Source organism: Chlamydotis macqueenii, chromosome 9 (assembly GCF_036417535.1).
Source record: "Chlamydotis macqueenii isolate bChlMac1 chromosome 9, bChlMac1.mat, whole genome shotgun sequence".
NCBI lineage: Eukaryota > Metazoa > Chordata > Aves > Otidiformes > Otididae > Chlamydotis > Chlamydotis macqueenii.
In genome coordinates, this window is record NC_141564.1 from 17,104,672 (window position 1) to 17,124,006 (window position 19,335).

A 19,335-nucleotide genomic window follows, 5' to 3' on the forward strand; every position below is an offset into this window, starting at 1 on the left:
TGACATTCCGAGATTATCGACTAAAGGACTCTTAAGAGCTGAACCAATACAAACGTATTTTGTTAAAGTCCAAAGAGCCTGATACCACCTTCACTACATCAGCACTCGCAGCATCAGACTCCTTGAACGCAGGCAGTCAGTGGTTGAGCAATTAGTCTACATTTCAGAGAAAATGCCAAGTCTTTAAGCTGTTTGGTTAAAATACTAAAAATGAACTCTCCACGCTAGGCAGAGTTGCACTTCCAAAATGAATGCCACCCCACCAGCCCTATTACAAGAATCCACGAATAGACCCGGAACATTGAGATATTCCCTTACATTGCTTTGTAAAGGAACTGCATTTTGGGACTCGCTGTTTCCCTATCCAATAAAGCTTCCCAGAGTTGGATTGCAAGCAGGCAGCCACTACAGGAAAATGTCCACTCTGTTGCATCTTGCCTTGTTTCCTTTTTTCATTACGTTCTTTCAGAACCTGTTGGGATCAGGGCAGAACAAGGTCTGAGCAGTCATGGAATAAAAAACTTCTTGAAAAAAGCAGTAAGTTCCAGCAGCAAGCTTTTCCTAACTTAACTTCGCTTGTAAAAGTTTCCAGCAGTTCCAGCCTCACCAGATCCAGCTGTGAATGGGCAAGGACTCGTTTTTCACTCATTCTTGTATTATTTTTATGCAATCTATTAACACATACAGTTTAACATTTTAGTGGGAAATCTTTCAAATCTTAGATATCTACCCATAGCTGAACTACTAAATATCAGGCTGCCATTTTTCCTTTCACAAAATCCCGTGCAGAATTTATATTTGTCTTGATGGATCTCCTCTATTTGTGAAGGATGTCTCACCCTATCTGATGGGATTGCTCCACATAGGCCAATTATAAGGAGAAATAGCAGACCTGTTAGCAAAGACGCACACTGTGATCATACAGCTGGCACCCAGATGGAGATAATCAGCCTGGATGGGTCTGGCAGCCCCTACCCAGAACAACTCTGGTGTTTTAGCAGTGTACATCCCAGCACCATAGGCCAGGAATACAGACTAACAATAACAAGTCAGGTCTGCACACAGCCAGCCCAGATCTAGCAGACCCTCAAGTGTTCAAGCTCCCTACTGAGCCTCACCTGGGAAATTTTGAGCTGCTTTGCACTTTGGGAGCCACTGCCCTTGTCTGATCTCTCTACCACAGGAATAACTTCTTGTAAAAAATACTAGCTACCTAGTTGGACAAATAGGTAAAACAACATTTCAGGAAAGGAGGCAGATGTATTTGGAAAAGCCTCAAATGAGCTAGTTAGATACCCTACAAAATGGTATGTGAATCTTACTTAAAGTTAGGAGAAGCAAACTTATGGGGAAGTTAGTTTGTGCAAAGTGCATTTTAGTTCAACCGAGATGAGCTGCTTGGCTTCCTAACACTTGTTCTATTTATTCCTCAACTACAATCTTCTCAGCGTGACGTCTTTAACGAGGAGATCACTGCATCCTTTATACCGGCCAGGGAGATTAAACAACACACACACAACATGAGAAAGCAAGAGTCTCTGAGATTTAACACAAAATCTATGCTGGTTTGCCACAAAGATTTGACATTTAAATGACTGAATGTTAATCTTCTACTCATATTAGACTGTTGTTATGTGTAGGTATTACAGGATAAAAACAAACTGTTTCCTTTTGAAAATATATTTCTTTATCACTATACAAAAGATATCTGCTGATTTTCCCTGGAGTATCTTATGTTCCTGCGAGATTTGGATTTAATGGTGGATTTGCCCATGTCTAGCTGGTGCTTAGACCACAAGCCAGGGAACAAAGGGCTTGTTTTTAATTTTCATAAAGCTCAATAAACACACTATTCCCTACTTGAATGTCAACTGATATACAATCAGAGCAAAGTCCATCTATTTTTGAACAGACTAGTAACAGATTTTGTAGTATTTCTTTACAAGATTCATTGGTATAACAAGGATCCCAAGAACATAATGGAAGTAATTAACCTCTCACTTCTATGCTCACATTCATAAGAGACTGCTTTAGGCTGAGAAGCAGGAAGAGAGGAAAGAAGATCATGGCTGAAACAAAAAGAGAATTTATCTCTTGTCAGTAGTCTGGCCATACTACAAAGCAAGTACATACAGCAGTAATAAATTAGGGGGTTTTTTGATAGAAAACCTAACCAACAATCTTAACTAGAACTGCATAGCTGAATGCTCAGATGGGTAGCATCTGAACAGCCTTTCATTTAAATAAGTCTGCTTTAATTGCTTATTTTCTATCTTTTTCCATTGTAAGACAAACAAAGATGCCATTGAGGATGCATCTCCCCTGATAAGGCAATCAGAACAGGAGCCTGCAATTACAGTAATATTTTGCATAAAGGCTTATCATGTATTTATTAATCCAAAAGAGCTCTAATTTTAAAAACCACTATTTTACTATGCTGCCATCCTCAACGGTGCAAAAATTCTTCTGGATTCTTGTGCCTGTACTCCAAGCTGCTCAGCTGGGCTTCCTCTGTTTAGAGAATTTTGATTTATTCCATTTCCAAGGATAAAAAAGAAACAGTATGGTAGCATTACTAAATGTCTAGCAGTTCAACAACATCTGGTTCTTCATACTACCTTTGCTTTGTACTGCTGCCCATGTCAAAGATCAGCACCACGTAGTCCACACACAGGATGCACGTACTACCTAGACATCTATGTCTGTAAAGCCTCCTATTAATCATTCCTGTACTGTCATAAATTAACATTAACTAGGTGATTAGAATGTTCACAAAGGAAACAGCCCTGCTAGCTTGGTTACCTCTCTCAGATGGATACTGTTTACTCAATAATTTTACTGTAATCTCTGTTGGCAAAAAAAATATTCTACACAGAACAAATATATATTCCATCTTTCAGTGGAATCCTTTTTCTCAGTCTTCATTAAAAAAAAAAAACAAACAACAAAATAAAAAACGTGTAGCAGCTGCAGATCCACAAATTCTGCAAAATAAGGGAGAGATACACGTGAGTTCTCCTAGACTGAACTGTAGGTCCCTTAAATATCCCCTGGAGAAACACTGTTCTGTGGAGAACTACTGGTAAGAGAAGTAAGGTGCTTTCCATGAAAATGTTTGAAAATGTCCTAAAGGAGAAGGGTCTCGAAATCAGAAAACATTTTTTTTAACCCTAGCTGAGTTAGCTACACTTTAAGCCTGAAACTCTCTTAGTTTCCAGGATAACTGTAACCTAATGTTACCTATAAATTTCAGATTAAATTTTAAACTTCATCTTTATTCAAGGTATCAGTGGGAACATTGCTTCCTGATAAATTTTTGGTGTAACAGAGTAAATTGATTCACCCGATTAAAATAATAGGAAAAAATATTCTACTTGTTGGAGTTACAACTAAAATCATAAAGTCTTAACAAGAAGCAATGCTTCCACCTATGAACAAAAGTAATAGATCTTGAAAGCAATCTCAGAAGCCTCCTGCAGAACTCCTGAGATTCACAAGTTCCTTAAATGTAAATTCCAGAATCTTACAGCTTCAATAGGAAGATTATTCTACGTCACCTGTTATAGGTAATGCTTTCTTCAGTCGTCCTCTCTGGACTAAAATTAAAGCACTTCTTCAGATCTACAAGAAGAACTAGATCCCATTTGCGCATCTACAAAGACTATTGGGATACTTTTTCTTCCAAAGTTCAGCACTATATCCACCAACATTTGCATAGCTGATAAAAACGGCTATGCACAAAATAAATAATATTAACTTATTGGCAAAGCAATCCTAATCAATGCTGCTGAACACTGATTTCTTCTCTCAGTAGCAAGCAGCATGAAGAAATCTGAACCCAGTGCAGTGAATACAGAGGCTCAGAGATCAACTGTACGGGATCAGGTCTGTTAAGGCCTCCTTGGGATTTATAAGAACATTTACTCCGCTGGTTCAATCTTCCTTGACACACTCCTCTCTTCTCCATGTAGTGTGCGGGAAAGGCGCAGTCTCTGTGTACTTCCTACATAGAACAAAAGGTCCACAACATTGCTCTGACTTCCAAAAGACTCAGAATCCCTGGACTTGGACTCCCAGGTATTCCAAAACACCTACCTTGCCAAGGAAAACCCCACACCAAAATGATGCTATCAGTGGACAACAAAATGTTAAGAGAAAAAAGGGGCAAATTAGAATTTGTGAGTATGACATGAAACACAATCAGCAAGGACTGTGACACAGGTCCTTGAACATCAAATCTAGCAACTGGGAGGGACTGTCATTTTTAAAAATCTTCTACAGCAGAAAGACTGGCCAGGGCAGAGCCTAGGAGTATAAATTTTGTACATTTGAAAGATTTCTTTCTTCTGGTTAACTGCCCAAAGTCTAGAAGAGGCTACAAGCATTCTGCGTTATTACTGGAGAGAGATCCTCTTCTGAGCTGACCCTTAAAACACTCCTCCAAGTACAGGAGAGCAGATACTCCTTAACTCTGAATATCCAAGCATCAGCAGCTACCACAATAGTCTTCAAGAGCCATGAGTTTAAAGAACTCTCAGGTGGTAGTTTGTTTTTCTCCAGCAATCTTATATAACTGCTGAATGTTTGGTACATGAAAGTAGGCATCTTTCATATCAAGAGCTGTTCACCCACCTCTTTCACAAGGGACAGTTGTCTGTAGAAAGAAAGTCCTGCCCTTGACTTTTTATATTTCTGATAAAGTTGATATTGTTTAGCATCTTGCTCTTCCAGGGAATCAGAAAAGAGCAGAAATAAAACTTTCTTCAAGAGAATACTTTAATTTGTGCTGCTGAGAACAGAAACTAGGCCAGGGGAGATTTCAGAGTTACTGTCAGGTGAGTTACCACAAAGGAAAAAAACCACCATTGAACAAGACTGTTTGTAAAAACTCATTTTAGAGAAAATCTGTAGCTCAGTCTTCACAGAGGCATGTCTTGATTTCAGAGAGGTCTGTAAAAGAGAAAGAATTCATTTGTGCAAAGGACTTCAGGAACTTCAGGATTTTTATTTGGCCGTAGAACCTTTAGGCTGTCTGTTAGCACTCCAAATCCCCTCTGATCAATAAAGCCTGCAGCCATTACGTCTGATAGCTCCTGCCTTCCAGGAAATGAGCTTGTGAGTTTTATTCTAATTGTTAATAGGCAAGTGTTCACACCACCAAAATCAACAGTAACAGGAGCACTTAGAGATTCTTGTTGGCAGTCTCAGAGAAGGTACGAATAAAAGGTCAAGCGCTGAATTTCTCTTGCATTCACACACTGATTCTGTCTAAACTCCCCTTGCTCTACCAAAAGAGAATTTGTTTTTCAATACCTTATCAACACAGTGTTAGTTTTTAAGCAGTACCTTTCACCAGCAATTAAATTAATTTGGAGTTTGTCAATGCATAAGAGCCAATCTAGATTCAGGCATGGAAAGAATTTAGAGTCGAGCTAACCATCCCTTATTTAACCCTTGCCTGGATGTTCTCATTCTGCATCAAGACAGCCCAATTCCAAAGCTTTGAAGTGACTTCTGTGATTTGGAACTGGACACATGCATCCTGGGATAAAGGTATGCACAGTGGGGAAATCAAGCAGAAATAGTTAGGCTGAAGTAAATTTTCAGGATATAAACTATATAGCTTTATCTAGATTAGAGCTTTTTGCAACAGCATAGCCACCTCTTCTTTCACACTGGGGAAGAGAAGCACAGACACTGCTGCATCTCAGTGCAGTACATTTACATAGTGTAGCTACATCAGTTCAAAAACTCCTGGCACTGACAAGCTCCATATTGCCCAAGCCAGTTGGCACGAAGATGGTGTGTATTCCCTCAGGGTGGGATTACAGCTCTGTCTGCTATTCAGGAAAATAGGCCAGACAACCGAACTTCCTTTTCCAGGTGTGTTCATATGCCCTCTCTCACAAGTAATGCTAAAACCCCCAAAAATGAATGAAATCCTGAAGAGATACTCTTTACATAGCTTTCAAAGCAAATGCCAATTGCAGCCTTCAGGGAAAAGGTGAAACAAGTGCTGTTGCTGCAGTACATCTGTTAATTAGTCTATAAGGATCTGTGTTTATGACAAGAGTGAAAACTAACTATTGCAGCAGAAGTAATACCAGCTGAACACAGTTCTGCTGTTTTGTTCAATCTGATAGCAAGACTCAGCATCTCCCCACTGGCACGAATGTGACACTGGAGTTGGTAGGGCAGGAGTCTCTCAGCTCTACTAAAGGTGGTTTACTTGAAGGACTTCAGTCTTTTTTGAACCTTTGCACCTTTAACACTGCCCCGCAACATCTCACACGCAGCGTATCCCTCGCTGTTTCAATCCCGTGTTGTTCTGTAACCAGGGATACATCTAGAGATCACCACAGGTTCTCTGGGAAAGCAACTCACTATCCTTGAAATGTAATTAGAGAATCACAAGGGGATTTAATCTTATTGAGATTTTATAGTAAAACAGTATTTAGCCCTGGCACTAACACTCTTCACCTAATAAACAAAACAAAAATTCAAATCAGCCAGTGAAACAGCTACGACAAGCACTTTCATAAAGTCCACGATGACAAATGCCAATCTCCTATTTGCTGACACAGCACAGCAGGGGAATGAGCCACCCTTTCCCTGGCATTAGCTTAAATAGTTCCTTGGGTATACAATCCATGTGGACAGTACTGGCCTGAATTTCACCGGACCTACAAATACTTTGGTTTTGCTTTGTTTTTTTTTTTTCCAGTTAGGCTACATGTGCATGGGCATCCTTTAGCCTTACAAACAATACTACCCTTGCAGTCAGGCTCTCCATAACTAAAGACAAAGAGCATCTTCAATACAGTATTTTTCCAGGGATGAACTATCAAAAAATGATTACAAGCACTCTCAACACCAAGCCAAGGGACTAAGTAAGGATGTGATTAATTAGGTGAATGTGAGTGGCCCTCTAAACTCACAGGACAAGACCGCAGTGAGAATCAGAGGTGGTTCTCCAAGGGACAAGAGAAAAATAGGTCACGGATCCGAGCCACTAAAGTGGTTACACCTCTGGAGCACTATGCAAGTAATTGGAAGAACCATTTAATAGTATCTTTTAAAAAGCTGTCTTTCCTCTGCTGACATGGCACTGTTATTTTTGAGAGCCATGAACAATTTCCGCTGACATGATAGGAGGCTGATATACAAACAAGAAGTTGACAACTCATTTTAGGATATGTGGTATTAAAAACATAGGATATAAAAATTAATAGCTGCTACAGGGGACACGAGAAAGTTATTTAACCAAGTGAAAGCAGTATATTAGCTTAATGGCAGGACCACATGCTGCAATACAGATCAAACATCTTTGGTTTTCCACTTACAACTGACAGGACTAAGATTATTCAAGGAAAACAAGTTCATTATCTTGTCTCTTCTGAGGAAGGGAGGAAAACTTAGAGCATATAGACCAAGTGGAGAATCAAAACAAAATTGAAAATACCGTCAGGAGGGAATGGCTGGCAGTTGCATGAGGAAACTAACCTTGTAAATGGACCAGAGGCTGCTGAAAGCAGAGGCAGAGAGGAGGATTTAGACAGATTGAGGCAGAACTCTCAAAAAACAAGGACTCCATTTCAGAATTACTGTGTTTTTTTAGGAACCTACCAGATTATGAGAGGTGCTTAAATTTGCAGAGTGGATTAGCGATTTGAGTATTTAACCATCCCAACATTTTACACAGCGCTAGGCAGCGTGGCAGTCTGAAAAGAGAGTAAGTTGTCTCGAAAAGCACTACAGCAACACACTGAAATTACAAGTAAAAAATTCCATTCCAAACAAGCTTAGCAGAGGTAAAACACTAATATTTGGTTCTGAGTGTTGTACATGGATCAGCCTCTACAGATACACTAACGTGAACTATACCGATGTGACTCAGTAACTACTGAGCATGGCCCTAGGGGATCTCTTGAAGACGGAGGATCTGTGCCCAAACCAGCAACTCTCTGCTTTAATATGCACTGGACTTCAGATGAAAAACGCTGCTGTGGAGACAAAACAATGAACTCTCCACTGAAATGACAAAAAAAGCGACGACCTCTATTACTTCCAAGCAGCTCCTATAGCTTTCATCATTGTCAAAAAATCTATAGTTACATTTTTACTAAGATTTTAACGTTATTATTTTAACAAGCTTGTACGTATATGTTAATGTTCAGAGTATTTGAAAATTTTTTTAAGTTTTAATCAAAATCTATCAATATATTTTTCAGCTGGAAATATATTATTTCTGCTGTGAAAAAAGAACACCATGTATAAATAATACAATCAGCTGCAGTTCACAAAAGGATTATTTCAGTTTAGTTATTAATAATAACAATTTAGTTATTGAAAAGCTAGACTTACACACAGCTGATACAAATACTATATTTTAAAAATATTATTTTGTTGTTTCAAAGTGTGTATCTTCATAAGCATTTATAGAATCATAGAATGGTTTGGCTTGGAAGAGACCTTCAACGGCCATCTAGTCCAACCCCCAGCAAGGAGCAGGGACATCTCCAACCAGATCAGGTTGCTCATTTATGTTAACGTAAATGTCATTGCTGTGAAGTTATACACACAAAGCTCAAAAAATGCCAGAATTAGTATCCTCTGGACCCTTTACAGGTGTGCCTACATTAAATATAGTCTTTATTTATTTGAATTTAAAACATGCCTCTGCCTCATTCACTGCATGTACCATTTCAGAACTGGCAAAACTGGGACTTGTGGGAACAACGTTATTAAGCAGGAAAACAAGGAACTGCTGTTTTATCAGTTTAACAACTGTAAGAGACCATCATGAACCGTGAAACACTTTCACCTGGCCTCTGGCAGGGCTGTATTTAAATAAGAAAGAGGGACATGATAAGGGCACTGTGTCTGGAGGTTTTAGAGAAGCAGAGGCTTGTCCCTCAGCTGCCCGGGAAATGCCTCACCTCTACTTTGCACAGGCACAGACTGGGAGAAAGAGGTCATGGTAGGGCTGCCAGTGGTGAGGGGGGAGCTTTGATTTTCCTCCTCTAAGGACCAGACCAGAGGCTTGAAGAGGTAAACTTATGCTTTCCTTGGGGTATCTTTGTTTTTATTTTGCAAGTAGTACTTCAATTCAGGCTACTTTAAAATACACCTATAGCTTTGTAGGATCTTTTTGCTTAAAACTCTAAGGAACTTATTCTAATGGTAGAATGGAAAACGCTAGGAGAACCTGTGAAGTGAAATGTTTCTCCGCAGAAGCTGAGCTTAAGGTCAGTGTTATACTAATATAATGCAGTTTCTTTTAAAGGAATCGCATAGGGAAGCACATGAAACAATTCCTTCCTGGAGCTGTTTTAATACTGCATTTTTATGGCAACAGTGTAACTGCAATGATTCCTTGTGGATTAATGAGGGTGCTGTAAATGAGGAGCCCAAACTGCATTGAGAAATTTATTGGTTTCTCTCCCTCTTTCTGGAAAGAATATTTTAAAAATAACATGCATTTGCTCTCTAAGGCTGCATGTGATTTTTCAGCTGGTGATTTCCTATGTCTGGCTCATTAGGAGAGCTGTAGGAGAACAGGATCTCTCATGGCACTTGCTACATGGTCCCAGCCTCTCTTTGTGACTTTGCCTGGTGGCTGGGTGGTGCTAAAGTGATGCTAAAGACCCCCTGCATAGAACAAGGGGGAAGAGAAGATGACTGCCTTACCAAAGTAATTTCAAATGCGTTTCTCTTACTTAAAGAAGTTATGTGACCACAGAGTTAACAATGTGAAGTTAAAATGCTCAACTAACAGTGCTAAGCTAAGATTTTAGAATTGGTGCTGCAAGGGTAACTAAGCATGGTAATGTTAGAAACCTCCTCAGGTGAGCTGGTGCTGACTGATGGAGAAGACAACATGAGAATACCCTGAGAACAAGTGCATCTGATCTAAGACTGAGGCTGTGGGCATGACATCTGACACAGCAGTGGCTGGAGAGGACCGCTGTTCACAGCTCTCCCCAGCTGCTTCTTACTTTCTCTTTCAAATCTAACAGCTGAGCTGTTTGTAAAACTGCAAACCTGATCTACTTGACCAGCACAGGTCTCTGCTCCTTAACCCATTGCTTAAGCTGTTTAAGCTAGCATATTTTATCCTGACTGAAACAGGAGGTTGTAGTGCTCATCTGAGCAGCTCAGCTAGCAAATCTGAAAATGAGGTAACGAGCAGCTGGGGACAGTAATCTGTGCTCTGCACAGCTGCTGTGACAGAAGTACCCATTGAGAAGAATGTAAGGGAAGATATTTTTCAGATGTCCTCTATCCCCAGAAGCAGCAAACTTGCACCACTTCCCAGACTGAGCTTTTTAAAATGTCACTTAAAGGTTAATAAGGTTCAAGTGAAAAAACAATTGGAAGGACTTTTTGCCTCCTTATCTCAGCTTCTGGGAGAGAAAGTAACTTTACTAGAGAAACAATCAAGTCTTAAGTTGGACTGTGACTGACAGGCAAGTATTCTAATGCGCTAAAGTATACCCTAAAGACTTAAACTGGAAGTTGAATGTCTGAAGTACCTCTGGAAGATCCCCCTGTATTAAAGGTCAGTAGGTATTTCTTGTTGTTCAGTTTGCAGATGGGTTGGTCTAGTCCACCACGTGGTGGTACGTTAATGGGGATGATGGTGGTTCTACATTTTCTCTCTGCAAACCTCCTCCTTCAAGAGGGGTCAAGGTTGCAGAACTCCCTTTAAGCACAGAGCTAGCAATAGTCCATGCCAACAGATGAATAGAAAATGGGTTACTCCTTAGTTACAGCCTACATAAGCATTTCACCATACACAGAAAGAATTTTTATTTAAAGCAATACAAACAGCCAGTTTTTCCCTGTCTCCTAAAACCAGAATTTCCTTTGACTTTTCAAACCACAGTGACTTAATGTTAACTGTCTGCTTGCCCAGCAGGCTGGCTCTGATTAGAAGTTTCTGAAACTCTTAAAACATCAGATGGATTTCCTGGTTCCATGAACATGTAACCTTTTGGACAGGTCTCAATCAAGTCACATGAAAGGAGGAGGAAAGAGGCTGGCAGGCAATTGCTTCGGTGGGGTATACTTTAATTGGCAATTCAAATATAAGGTTCCACCCCCTCCCCCCAATTTTCTTGATACAATAAATAGGAAAAGATGGATATAATCAGCTGTCCCAAGGACCAAATAAGCTCTAACTCGCTACAGAGTAGATGAAACTTATGTACACAGTGTAGCATACAGACTGACCCATATAAATACTCCTCTATAGAATTACTAACAAGAAAAATCCCCTGCACTCTCATTCTCTGTAATGGAAAACAATATTGCTCCTAGTTACTAAGCTGTCTTTTTAATACAGGAATGGATAAATTTAATAACATAATGCTTTTGTGTACTGTTATCCCAAAGGCTGATTGAAAATAAAAAAAAAATTTCTTGCTTTTTACCTAAGCCTGCTGTTCTTCCAGAAGAATATTGCATGATACTCTAGCCATGAACATAATCAACTCAAAGGTTCACTCATCGCTGAATTAATCTGATACTGTTTCCCTTAAGTCTTTTCTATACCTAACATTTCTGTCACAGGGAGAACTCTGTTCAGGAGAAATCTGACAATGGAATCTCAAGTTTATAAGCACAACTGAGAATCCTGGCTCTCAATCAGGATTTAGTAATATGCAGCTGAGATGTGGTTCCTACTGTTGTTCAGTTACTGTCAGGTGTCTTCTGGTCACAGCCTACTGTGTCTACTTGGACATGATCTCAAATGGCTTTGAGAAATTCATAGTAATGTCCAATGAGTACACAGGGATGTTCCCTCAAAAACTGTCAAATATTCTTTTATACTGCTCTAGGAGTGATGCTACGCAGATGCCAAGCCTCTTGTTTCTGTAGGTGCTCCTGATGCAGTCTAAGGATAAAAAGGCAGCCCCTGAGAATGCCTTTTAGTGTTTAGTGCTCAGTACTGTAGTTTCTTGCACATCAAGTGTAAATACATGACCCGCTCCTTAAAATGTATGAGCAATGAGATGTGCAGAAGTCACCTTTCATTTACTTACAGAACTAACTTCTGACAAGTTTTGTTATATTAATATGCAGAAGAAAAAATACAATATTTCAAGGTGAAACTTGATCACTATCTATTGATCATGATGTTTTCTGCTTCTTACCTGGGAATCTAGTATATCTCAAACTTCTATGTAAACTTTGCCAATGCTTTGTTTACATCTAGATGGTCTTATCTTTAATAGAGGGTCTCAGCTCAAATTTGAAGCTGCCTCAATTTCCCAGCTTAGAGACAGGGGAATAGAAGAGGCTTATTACAGAAATTGCAGAAGTTGGAGCGCAGTGGCCTGCTAGCTTAAGTAAACTTTTCACTCAACATTCTTTCCAGATAAACTTAAATTCAGAGATAAACATGCATAAGAGTAAGTCAAATCAGCTTCCATGCTATGACTGCTTTAGCTAATGGAAAACCATTTTTTTTCAGAGACACAGGGAACACAAAAAAAAACCCTACTCTGAACAATATTCATTTAATTGGAGGGTTTTTTTAGATGCCTTCCCTGCTTATCTACATGTGTGTAAGCTTGTTTGTTTTCTACACATTGGCTGTGAAGATGTGTGTGGGGGGAGTTGAGAAGTAGGGAAGAAGCTCTATCAAGTCTCACTTAATGGATTAAATTACTGTCTTCTGCTGTGTGGAAATTCTGTAACTGGCTGCAGCATAAGGCACCAATGACTTACAAGGATCTTGATCTCTGCCAAGGATGCCCAAAGTAACTGAGATTATTTTCCCTTATTTCCTTTATATCATATTAAGATTATTTTGCTAATGACAACTGTATTATTTTAGGCATCTTATTAAGTCAGTGCTAAGCAAGCAATTAAAAATACTGAAACCATAATTCCAGTGGAATGCTACATGGGTAAGCTTTCAAGAGATGAAAGAACAAATCTTAAATAAGATTGTAACAACAAGGTGCTAAAGTAATGCTGCTGACTAAAAAGAAAAACTCAAACTTCAATGTCAACTTACACTTTCAAATCACTGTTAGTTAAGATGCATTCTTTGTAGCACCTGGCCACTCATTTGTTTCCTGTGATGGTGGAACTCTTGGTGACACTGCTGCTGTCAAGGGCACAAAACGCCATTTCCAACACGATGAGTGGACTGCACTAAATCTGAAATGCTGAAAACTGACTGTAGCTCATTCAGATAGCCTTTCTATGGAAGGAACAGTAAACTTTATGCAAAACCCTGTTTAAACATTATTATTTAAACTTTTTTTCAATTAAAGTGAAGAAGGTGGGAGGCATGAAGCTTTTGGTGTTCATTGAGGAACCAGGCAGGTAAATCCAAATCTGGTAAAATTGCTCCTGCGTTATTTGCAGATGCGCCTCATGACTTAACGCATAAACATGAGGAGTCTGTGTTTAGCATGCCAGAACTACAGATCACTGCATACTGGAATGCTGTCAATGCTGAAAACAATCCTGATACGGTAAAGATACCTTAACTGCAGTGATGCTTATTTAAATGCCAAGTACAACCTGGCTAAAGCTTCTGCGTGAAACTCTTGCCTCTTTGAAACAGAGATCTCTTGATGCTGCTAGGGTGGGAACTTGGTCTGCTGTCAGGCTAACTGGGAGCGTGGACAACTCTTGCTTGTAAAGTACTCTAAGGTTTGTAGACAGGAAAGTGGTAAAGAAAGGTCAAGAATAACAGAAGATAAAATTTTCAGATCCTATAAATGATGAACTCGTAGATGGAAGAGCATTCCAGTTTTTAGAAACCAGAAACATGGATGGGGGTGCACAAACTCATGTTTTCTAGAATGTTTTAAAATTACATTGGTGCAAGCTACATGCAAGTTCTGCTTTGGCTTTCTACAGAGTATGTTGCCCAGAAGCTGGGCAGCCTTGTTCCCTCTTAGCTGGCCAGTACCTCCTTTTAACCTATGAATTTGGTGATTCATCTTTCTATTCAACTGCAAGAGGTCTAAACAAACAGGTCTGAGGAAGTGCACAGAGGAAACATCAAATCAAAGGGGAATTTTAAAGCCAGTTAAAGCTGCTACCTTGATAGTTTTGTAAATACTACAACAGACAAGCATTTGAAGTGAATAAGCAGCTAAAGATTGACAAGCCTAACAAATAAATTGGAAACTCAATTTGATGGAGCTTCTGACTGTATTTCTTAACTTTTGAATGCTGCATCAAACTAGTTCAAAACTTCAGTGACTCCTTATTTATTCTAGGAATTGATAGGCAAGATTGACTACATTTTCAGTGTGTACAGCACCAACAAGGCAGAAGCTGGAAATAGAAGTCTCTGTCTGCGGAGTAATATAAAGTTCACCGAAGATCTTGGTGGTTTCTGATTTAACTATATTTTCATTACAGCTCTATGCATCTTTCTAAGAGGTTAATACTCTGCTATAATGATTTCCTAGACAGAAAAACAATGGTGAGAGGAGGATTCGAAGAGGCCCTGGGAGCTAGGAGGATGTTGCACAAGTAACTTTGTTGTGCTTTCCGGAAGCCTCAACCTTTGACATAAAGTTTTGCCTACAAATTTGGAGTGCCTGAACTATAGGACTATGTTTATACTAGCCACAAATACTAGTTTCACAACTCCATAATTATTCTGACCTATAGTTAATATTGTCTCTTCATGCCTACGTTCACCACACTAATTTGTTTCAGGAGACTTCTGAAGTACAGTAAGACACACTGCAGAGCCTTAAATAGAAGTTCATGGGGAAACTTATCTTAAACTGATAAACACCTGTACGGCAACTAACACTATGGAGATCCAATTCTGATGAGGCTTCTCTGTGCAGAAGCAAATGAAATAGGTGATATCTTGTTTGACTTGTAAGATTTAAAATAGAAAATGGATGTGCTTACTCATAGACTGAGAGGCTAGACTTAGCGCCTTAACTATGCTATGAGACCCAACTGACTTGTTTATGTTTTCTCTTCCTTGCTGTTCTCATTGAAACACCACAGAAAGAAGTGCATAAAGAAGCAGAACTGTGGTCCCTCAAGTTGGATGTGAATCTGTTGTTGCAAACCATGACTGGATATTTCTGATCTACAGCATAGATGCTATGTAATAAAGCAAAGCATGTATGCTTTCAAAATGTTGGTGAACCAAATTAAATAGGATAACTGTTCAGTGTCCTCATTCTAGCAAACACAGGGCATAAAAAAAAATAAATTCTATGCTAGTTTATATCAGAACAAAGAAAAATAGGCAGCCCACAAATTATCAAGGGGGCTGGTGAGGGGGAAGCCATCAAAAAAACCCTTGGGCTTTGACTGTTAGGGAAATAAATTATTGGTGTTACCTTTTTTAATGAAAAAGGATGCTATATACACACACTTAACAGTATACACTAACTCTAAAGATAAAATGACAGAATGAAACCTGAAGAATGTGTTGAAACTGTAACTGAGGGTCAAGTAAAAAACTACTCTGTAGCCTGACAGAGTACCTGTCTCATCTTCTGGAGAAAGAAAGGCATAATCAGATTTCACACACTTGAGATTATAGGTCCGGTTGTGCATAAATGCTTGCAAAAAGAAGACTTGGCTAATATTCCAGAGGAATGAATCTTCAGTTACCAACTGAACTGATATTACTTATATTTGAACAATGAGTCTGTGTCTTCATAATACTGGACTACTGTAGATATTAAGTGTAACAACTGCTGTTCAGGGAAGTGCTTTCAAAACAGGGATCTGAGGAACATACATACAAGCTCTGTTAACAAATATTGTCTCTGAAGAAGTGAAAAGCTATAAAAGTTTGTGGTAGCTGTTTTCAGTCTTTCACTGCAACACATTTACTGGACTGTCAGTGTTCAATTTTCAACTGGTGCCATAAAAATTCTTAGGACCAGTGTAATCAAGTAGATTAAATATCCTCATTTGCCTGCAAGCATCAAATATTTGTCCTTTGGTTTTAGTATCTTTTTCAAAAATAGCAAAATCCATGAGGAGTGGGAGTGCGTGCTTCTGGCTTGAATTTCAGGACACTAGCCACAACATGTTTTTGCACTAGTGTCATAGAGGAAGAAAAGTATATCTCTGCATTAGAGGGTGGATTTGGGCTATAATTTAATTTCTACAGCACCGTGTCCCAATCAGTTGGAAACCTTGTAATTAACATCTTCTCAGGAACCACAAGTAAACAGAACTTGTTTGAGGAAACTTTGATTACTCAATGTGAACTGGATTTCCAGCTAGTGTGCCTGTTCCTGTGTTAAAGCAAGTACTCTGGAACCTGCTTCCTCAACGATGCCTTCTACCCTATCAATTGATCTTGCCACACAAGGAATCTAATACGTGCAGACACTAGGTGTAATACAGTACTAGTTTCTTGTGCTAAAAGCAAACTCACTTTGAAATACCAAGTTTGTAGAGTATGCTTCGTTGGTGGAGCTGAACTCCCCCCCCCCGCCCCGCCCCGAGGGGAGGAAGAAGTTTTCAAGTACTTAAAGTATTAACTTAACACCTTTTCAGAACATGTTTCTCTCTTCCTTTCTATTAAGTAAATTAAATTAGCACACGCAGCAGTAGAGTGGGTGGAAGATAAAGCATCTCTTTAAAATGTAATGCTCTCTAGAATACACATTCCCTCTTAGAAAAGCAAGTGGAAGTCTGAGCTGATGGCTGCCTTACAGAAAGCATGGTCACATCTGGGCATGAGTCGTTTCCTGTGTGGATGGCACAGTGTCTCAAGGCTTCCTCATAAATGAGGAATGTCTGGTCAGCCACCCTTCTGGTTTACTAAAGGCATATATAAATGTTTTCTCAGCTATTTTAACTTGCTAAAAGTTCCAGTTAGGAAATGTTTGGAGAAACTTTCCTGTTTCTCAGATTTTTATGCTACCCTATGGCAGACAGTGACCTGAGCTGTCTAAATACTCTGAGATGTTTTTGAAGAAGCACAGTCAAAGTTTTTGCCTAAAACTGTCCTGTCAGAAGTAAAATTGATATCAGTGTTTTGCAAGGGAAGACTAAACTTGAGATACTTCAACCTGGAACTGCAGAGTGTTTCTGCTAAAGCTTCTTGTCCATGCTATGGCTGCTTGAGAGAACAGAAGTTTACCTTAGGTTTGTCTAATATCCTTCCTCTCAAAGGGCAAAAAGCATTTTATACTTAAGCCAACAAACAGCAAAATGGGTTATTTCATCCAAAGTTGGACAAAGGCCTTCACGTAAACTCTGCTGTCCAGTGAAGACCATACACAAACACACACAAAAGGCACTTAAAAGTTTGTTCCCTAGGCTTAACTTTGCAAGCACTCCTCTCTTCTACCAACAGCTTAGTCTCGTCTTGTCAGAAGCTTATGCTTTTTCTAATTGCCAGCACAAAAGGTTCTTAAATCATGTTTTGACAGCTAAAATACCACATCATCATAAATAAAAGGAACTGTCAATAGTACTAGTGCAGAAGCAAAGGAGTCACATGCAGTACTCAAAGCTAGGGGAGGGGACAATGATTTAAAAGTTAAGAAAAGCATCTGCTTATAGTTTGATAGCAGCTATCTGTCTATAATCCAACCTAGAAAATTAGATCCTGCTACAGCTGGCATAGACATTATGAATATTTCACATAGACAAAAAAAAAATGTTTACAAACAATAGTATTAGATCAAGAGGGTATTTTGTCCTTTTCATTGTAGAGAAGAAAAAACCAAACCCACCCACAACGACTTTCTAGTATCTAAAGGTCAAGTCAGCAACCTTGCATTTGCCTTCCAAGCTTAGAAGAATCTGCTATAGTAAAATACAGCGGCTTTATTTTACATGCAGTATATTTCTCCCACCCTTATTAGCACTCAGGCCTTCAGGTTGAACCTTTCTCTACTTCACTGAAATCCTGGGTTACAAGGGTGCATACAGGATCTCACTTCTTTTCCAAGCTCAGATCTGTCTTATTTCATCAGCACGAAATTCATATTCAGATAACACAGACACGGAATGATAATGCTTTTCGAAAGCCACAACATGAAAAGTTTTTCAATGAACTGCACAGAAAGGCATTAACGCCTAGGTATGTCAGCGTTAGCAATAAAAGGTATTGTATGACCATGACCAACACAGCGTGTGCCAGTACCTCACAATATGAAAAGGAACGAGATATTTAGCTGCTTCTGGAGCTGAAGACCAGGTGTTTCCTTTCCAAGCAGAGGTGCCCCAGCGCAGGCCGCAGGGGAAGGGCTCAGATCCTCCTGGGACGGAGGACTCCGCCTGTCCCGCTGTAAGCTGTCCTGGCTGCCCAGGCCGGGGACTCCCGCTGCTCCGGGGCCGCCGCCCCCTTGCTCAGCAGCGGCCCGGCGGGGACAGCTCCGGTGCGGCGGGGGCTGCGGCCGCCCGCCACCGCCCCGATGGGGACCCCTCCCACCCCGCTCCTGACAGCAGCCCCCCGCGGAGCAGGGGCGGCGGCCGGGCCCCAGCCTTACGGGGGCTCCTTCCCCGTTCCCCCTCCCCAGCCGGCTCAGGGCCGGTCCCAGCCCCGTGGGGATTCAGCCGCTTACAGGGGGCGCCCCCCCCCTCCCTTCACCTCCCCGCCACCGGAGGGGGAGGCCGCCATTGGGAACAGCCCAGCCGCGGAGGCGTTTCCATGACAACCCCCCCTTCCTGCCCCGGGGGCCTTGCACGCGCGCCCTCGCCACAGGGGGGCGACGATCCGCGGTCCCCCCCTCCCCCGCCGGGTCCCGCCCGCCTCACGACCCCCCTCGGGAGGATACAGCTTGAAGCCCCGGAGGATCTCCTTGGCCCGCTCGTCCGTGGCCGACATGGTCCTGCCGCGCCGCGGGCGGACGGGGCTGGGCCGGGCTGGCCTGGCTGCGCAGGCCTGGGCGGGAAGGCGGCGGTGACAGCGGCGCCTCAGGACCCCCCCACCCCTCCCCCCTCACTCCCTCGCACCCGCCACTGGCCGGCGCAACCAACCCCAGCGGCCTCCGCCGCCCCGCCCCTCAGACCTCCATTCCGACCAATCATCTGCCGTCGTCCCCACGCCGCTCCGTCTTCTGGGGCAGGAAGGACGGCGCGGCTGGCCAATCAGACGGCCGGTCCCCGCGTGCGGCCCCTCCCCCCGCCATTCAAGGGCGGCTGCGCTGCGGTTGTTAAGGAGTACGCGCCGGCCGAGCCTGACGTCGCCGCGGGACGGGAGTCGCCGCAGGACAAACCTTTCCCGGCCGCCCCGCTCCGCTCCGCCGTTGTGAGGCTGGCCCGCGGGGGGGCGCGGGTCGGGACCGGCGGAGGGAGCGGGTGTCTCTGCAGGCGGCCGCGGCCCGGGGCGAGGGGAGGCCTCGGGGGGTGTAGTCG

The 19,335-nt window shown here is 41.5% G+C and overlaps 1 protein-coding gene across 1 annotated transcript in view; it reads right to left on the reverse strand.

Moving 5' to 3' along the window:
- The window catches only part of PDE6D (phosphodiesterase 6D), a 39,086-nt gene extending 20,195 nt beyond the window's left edge, over positions 1–18,891 (reverse strand). Inside the window, exon 1 of the mRNA XM_086754610.1 lies at positions 18,756–18,891. Within this exon, the coding sequence (XP_086610736.1) occupies positions 18,756–18,805 (50 nt within the window). The 5' untranslated portion in view covers positions 18,806–18,891. The remainder of the gene's footprint in view (positions 1–18,755) is intronic.
- Between the last annotated feature and the right edge of the window lie 444 nt (positions 18,892–19,335).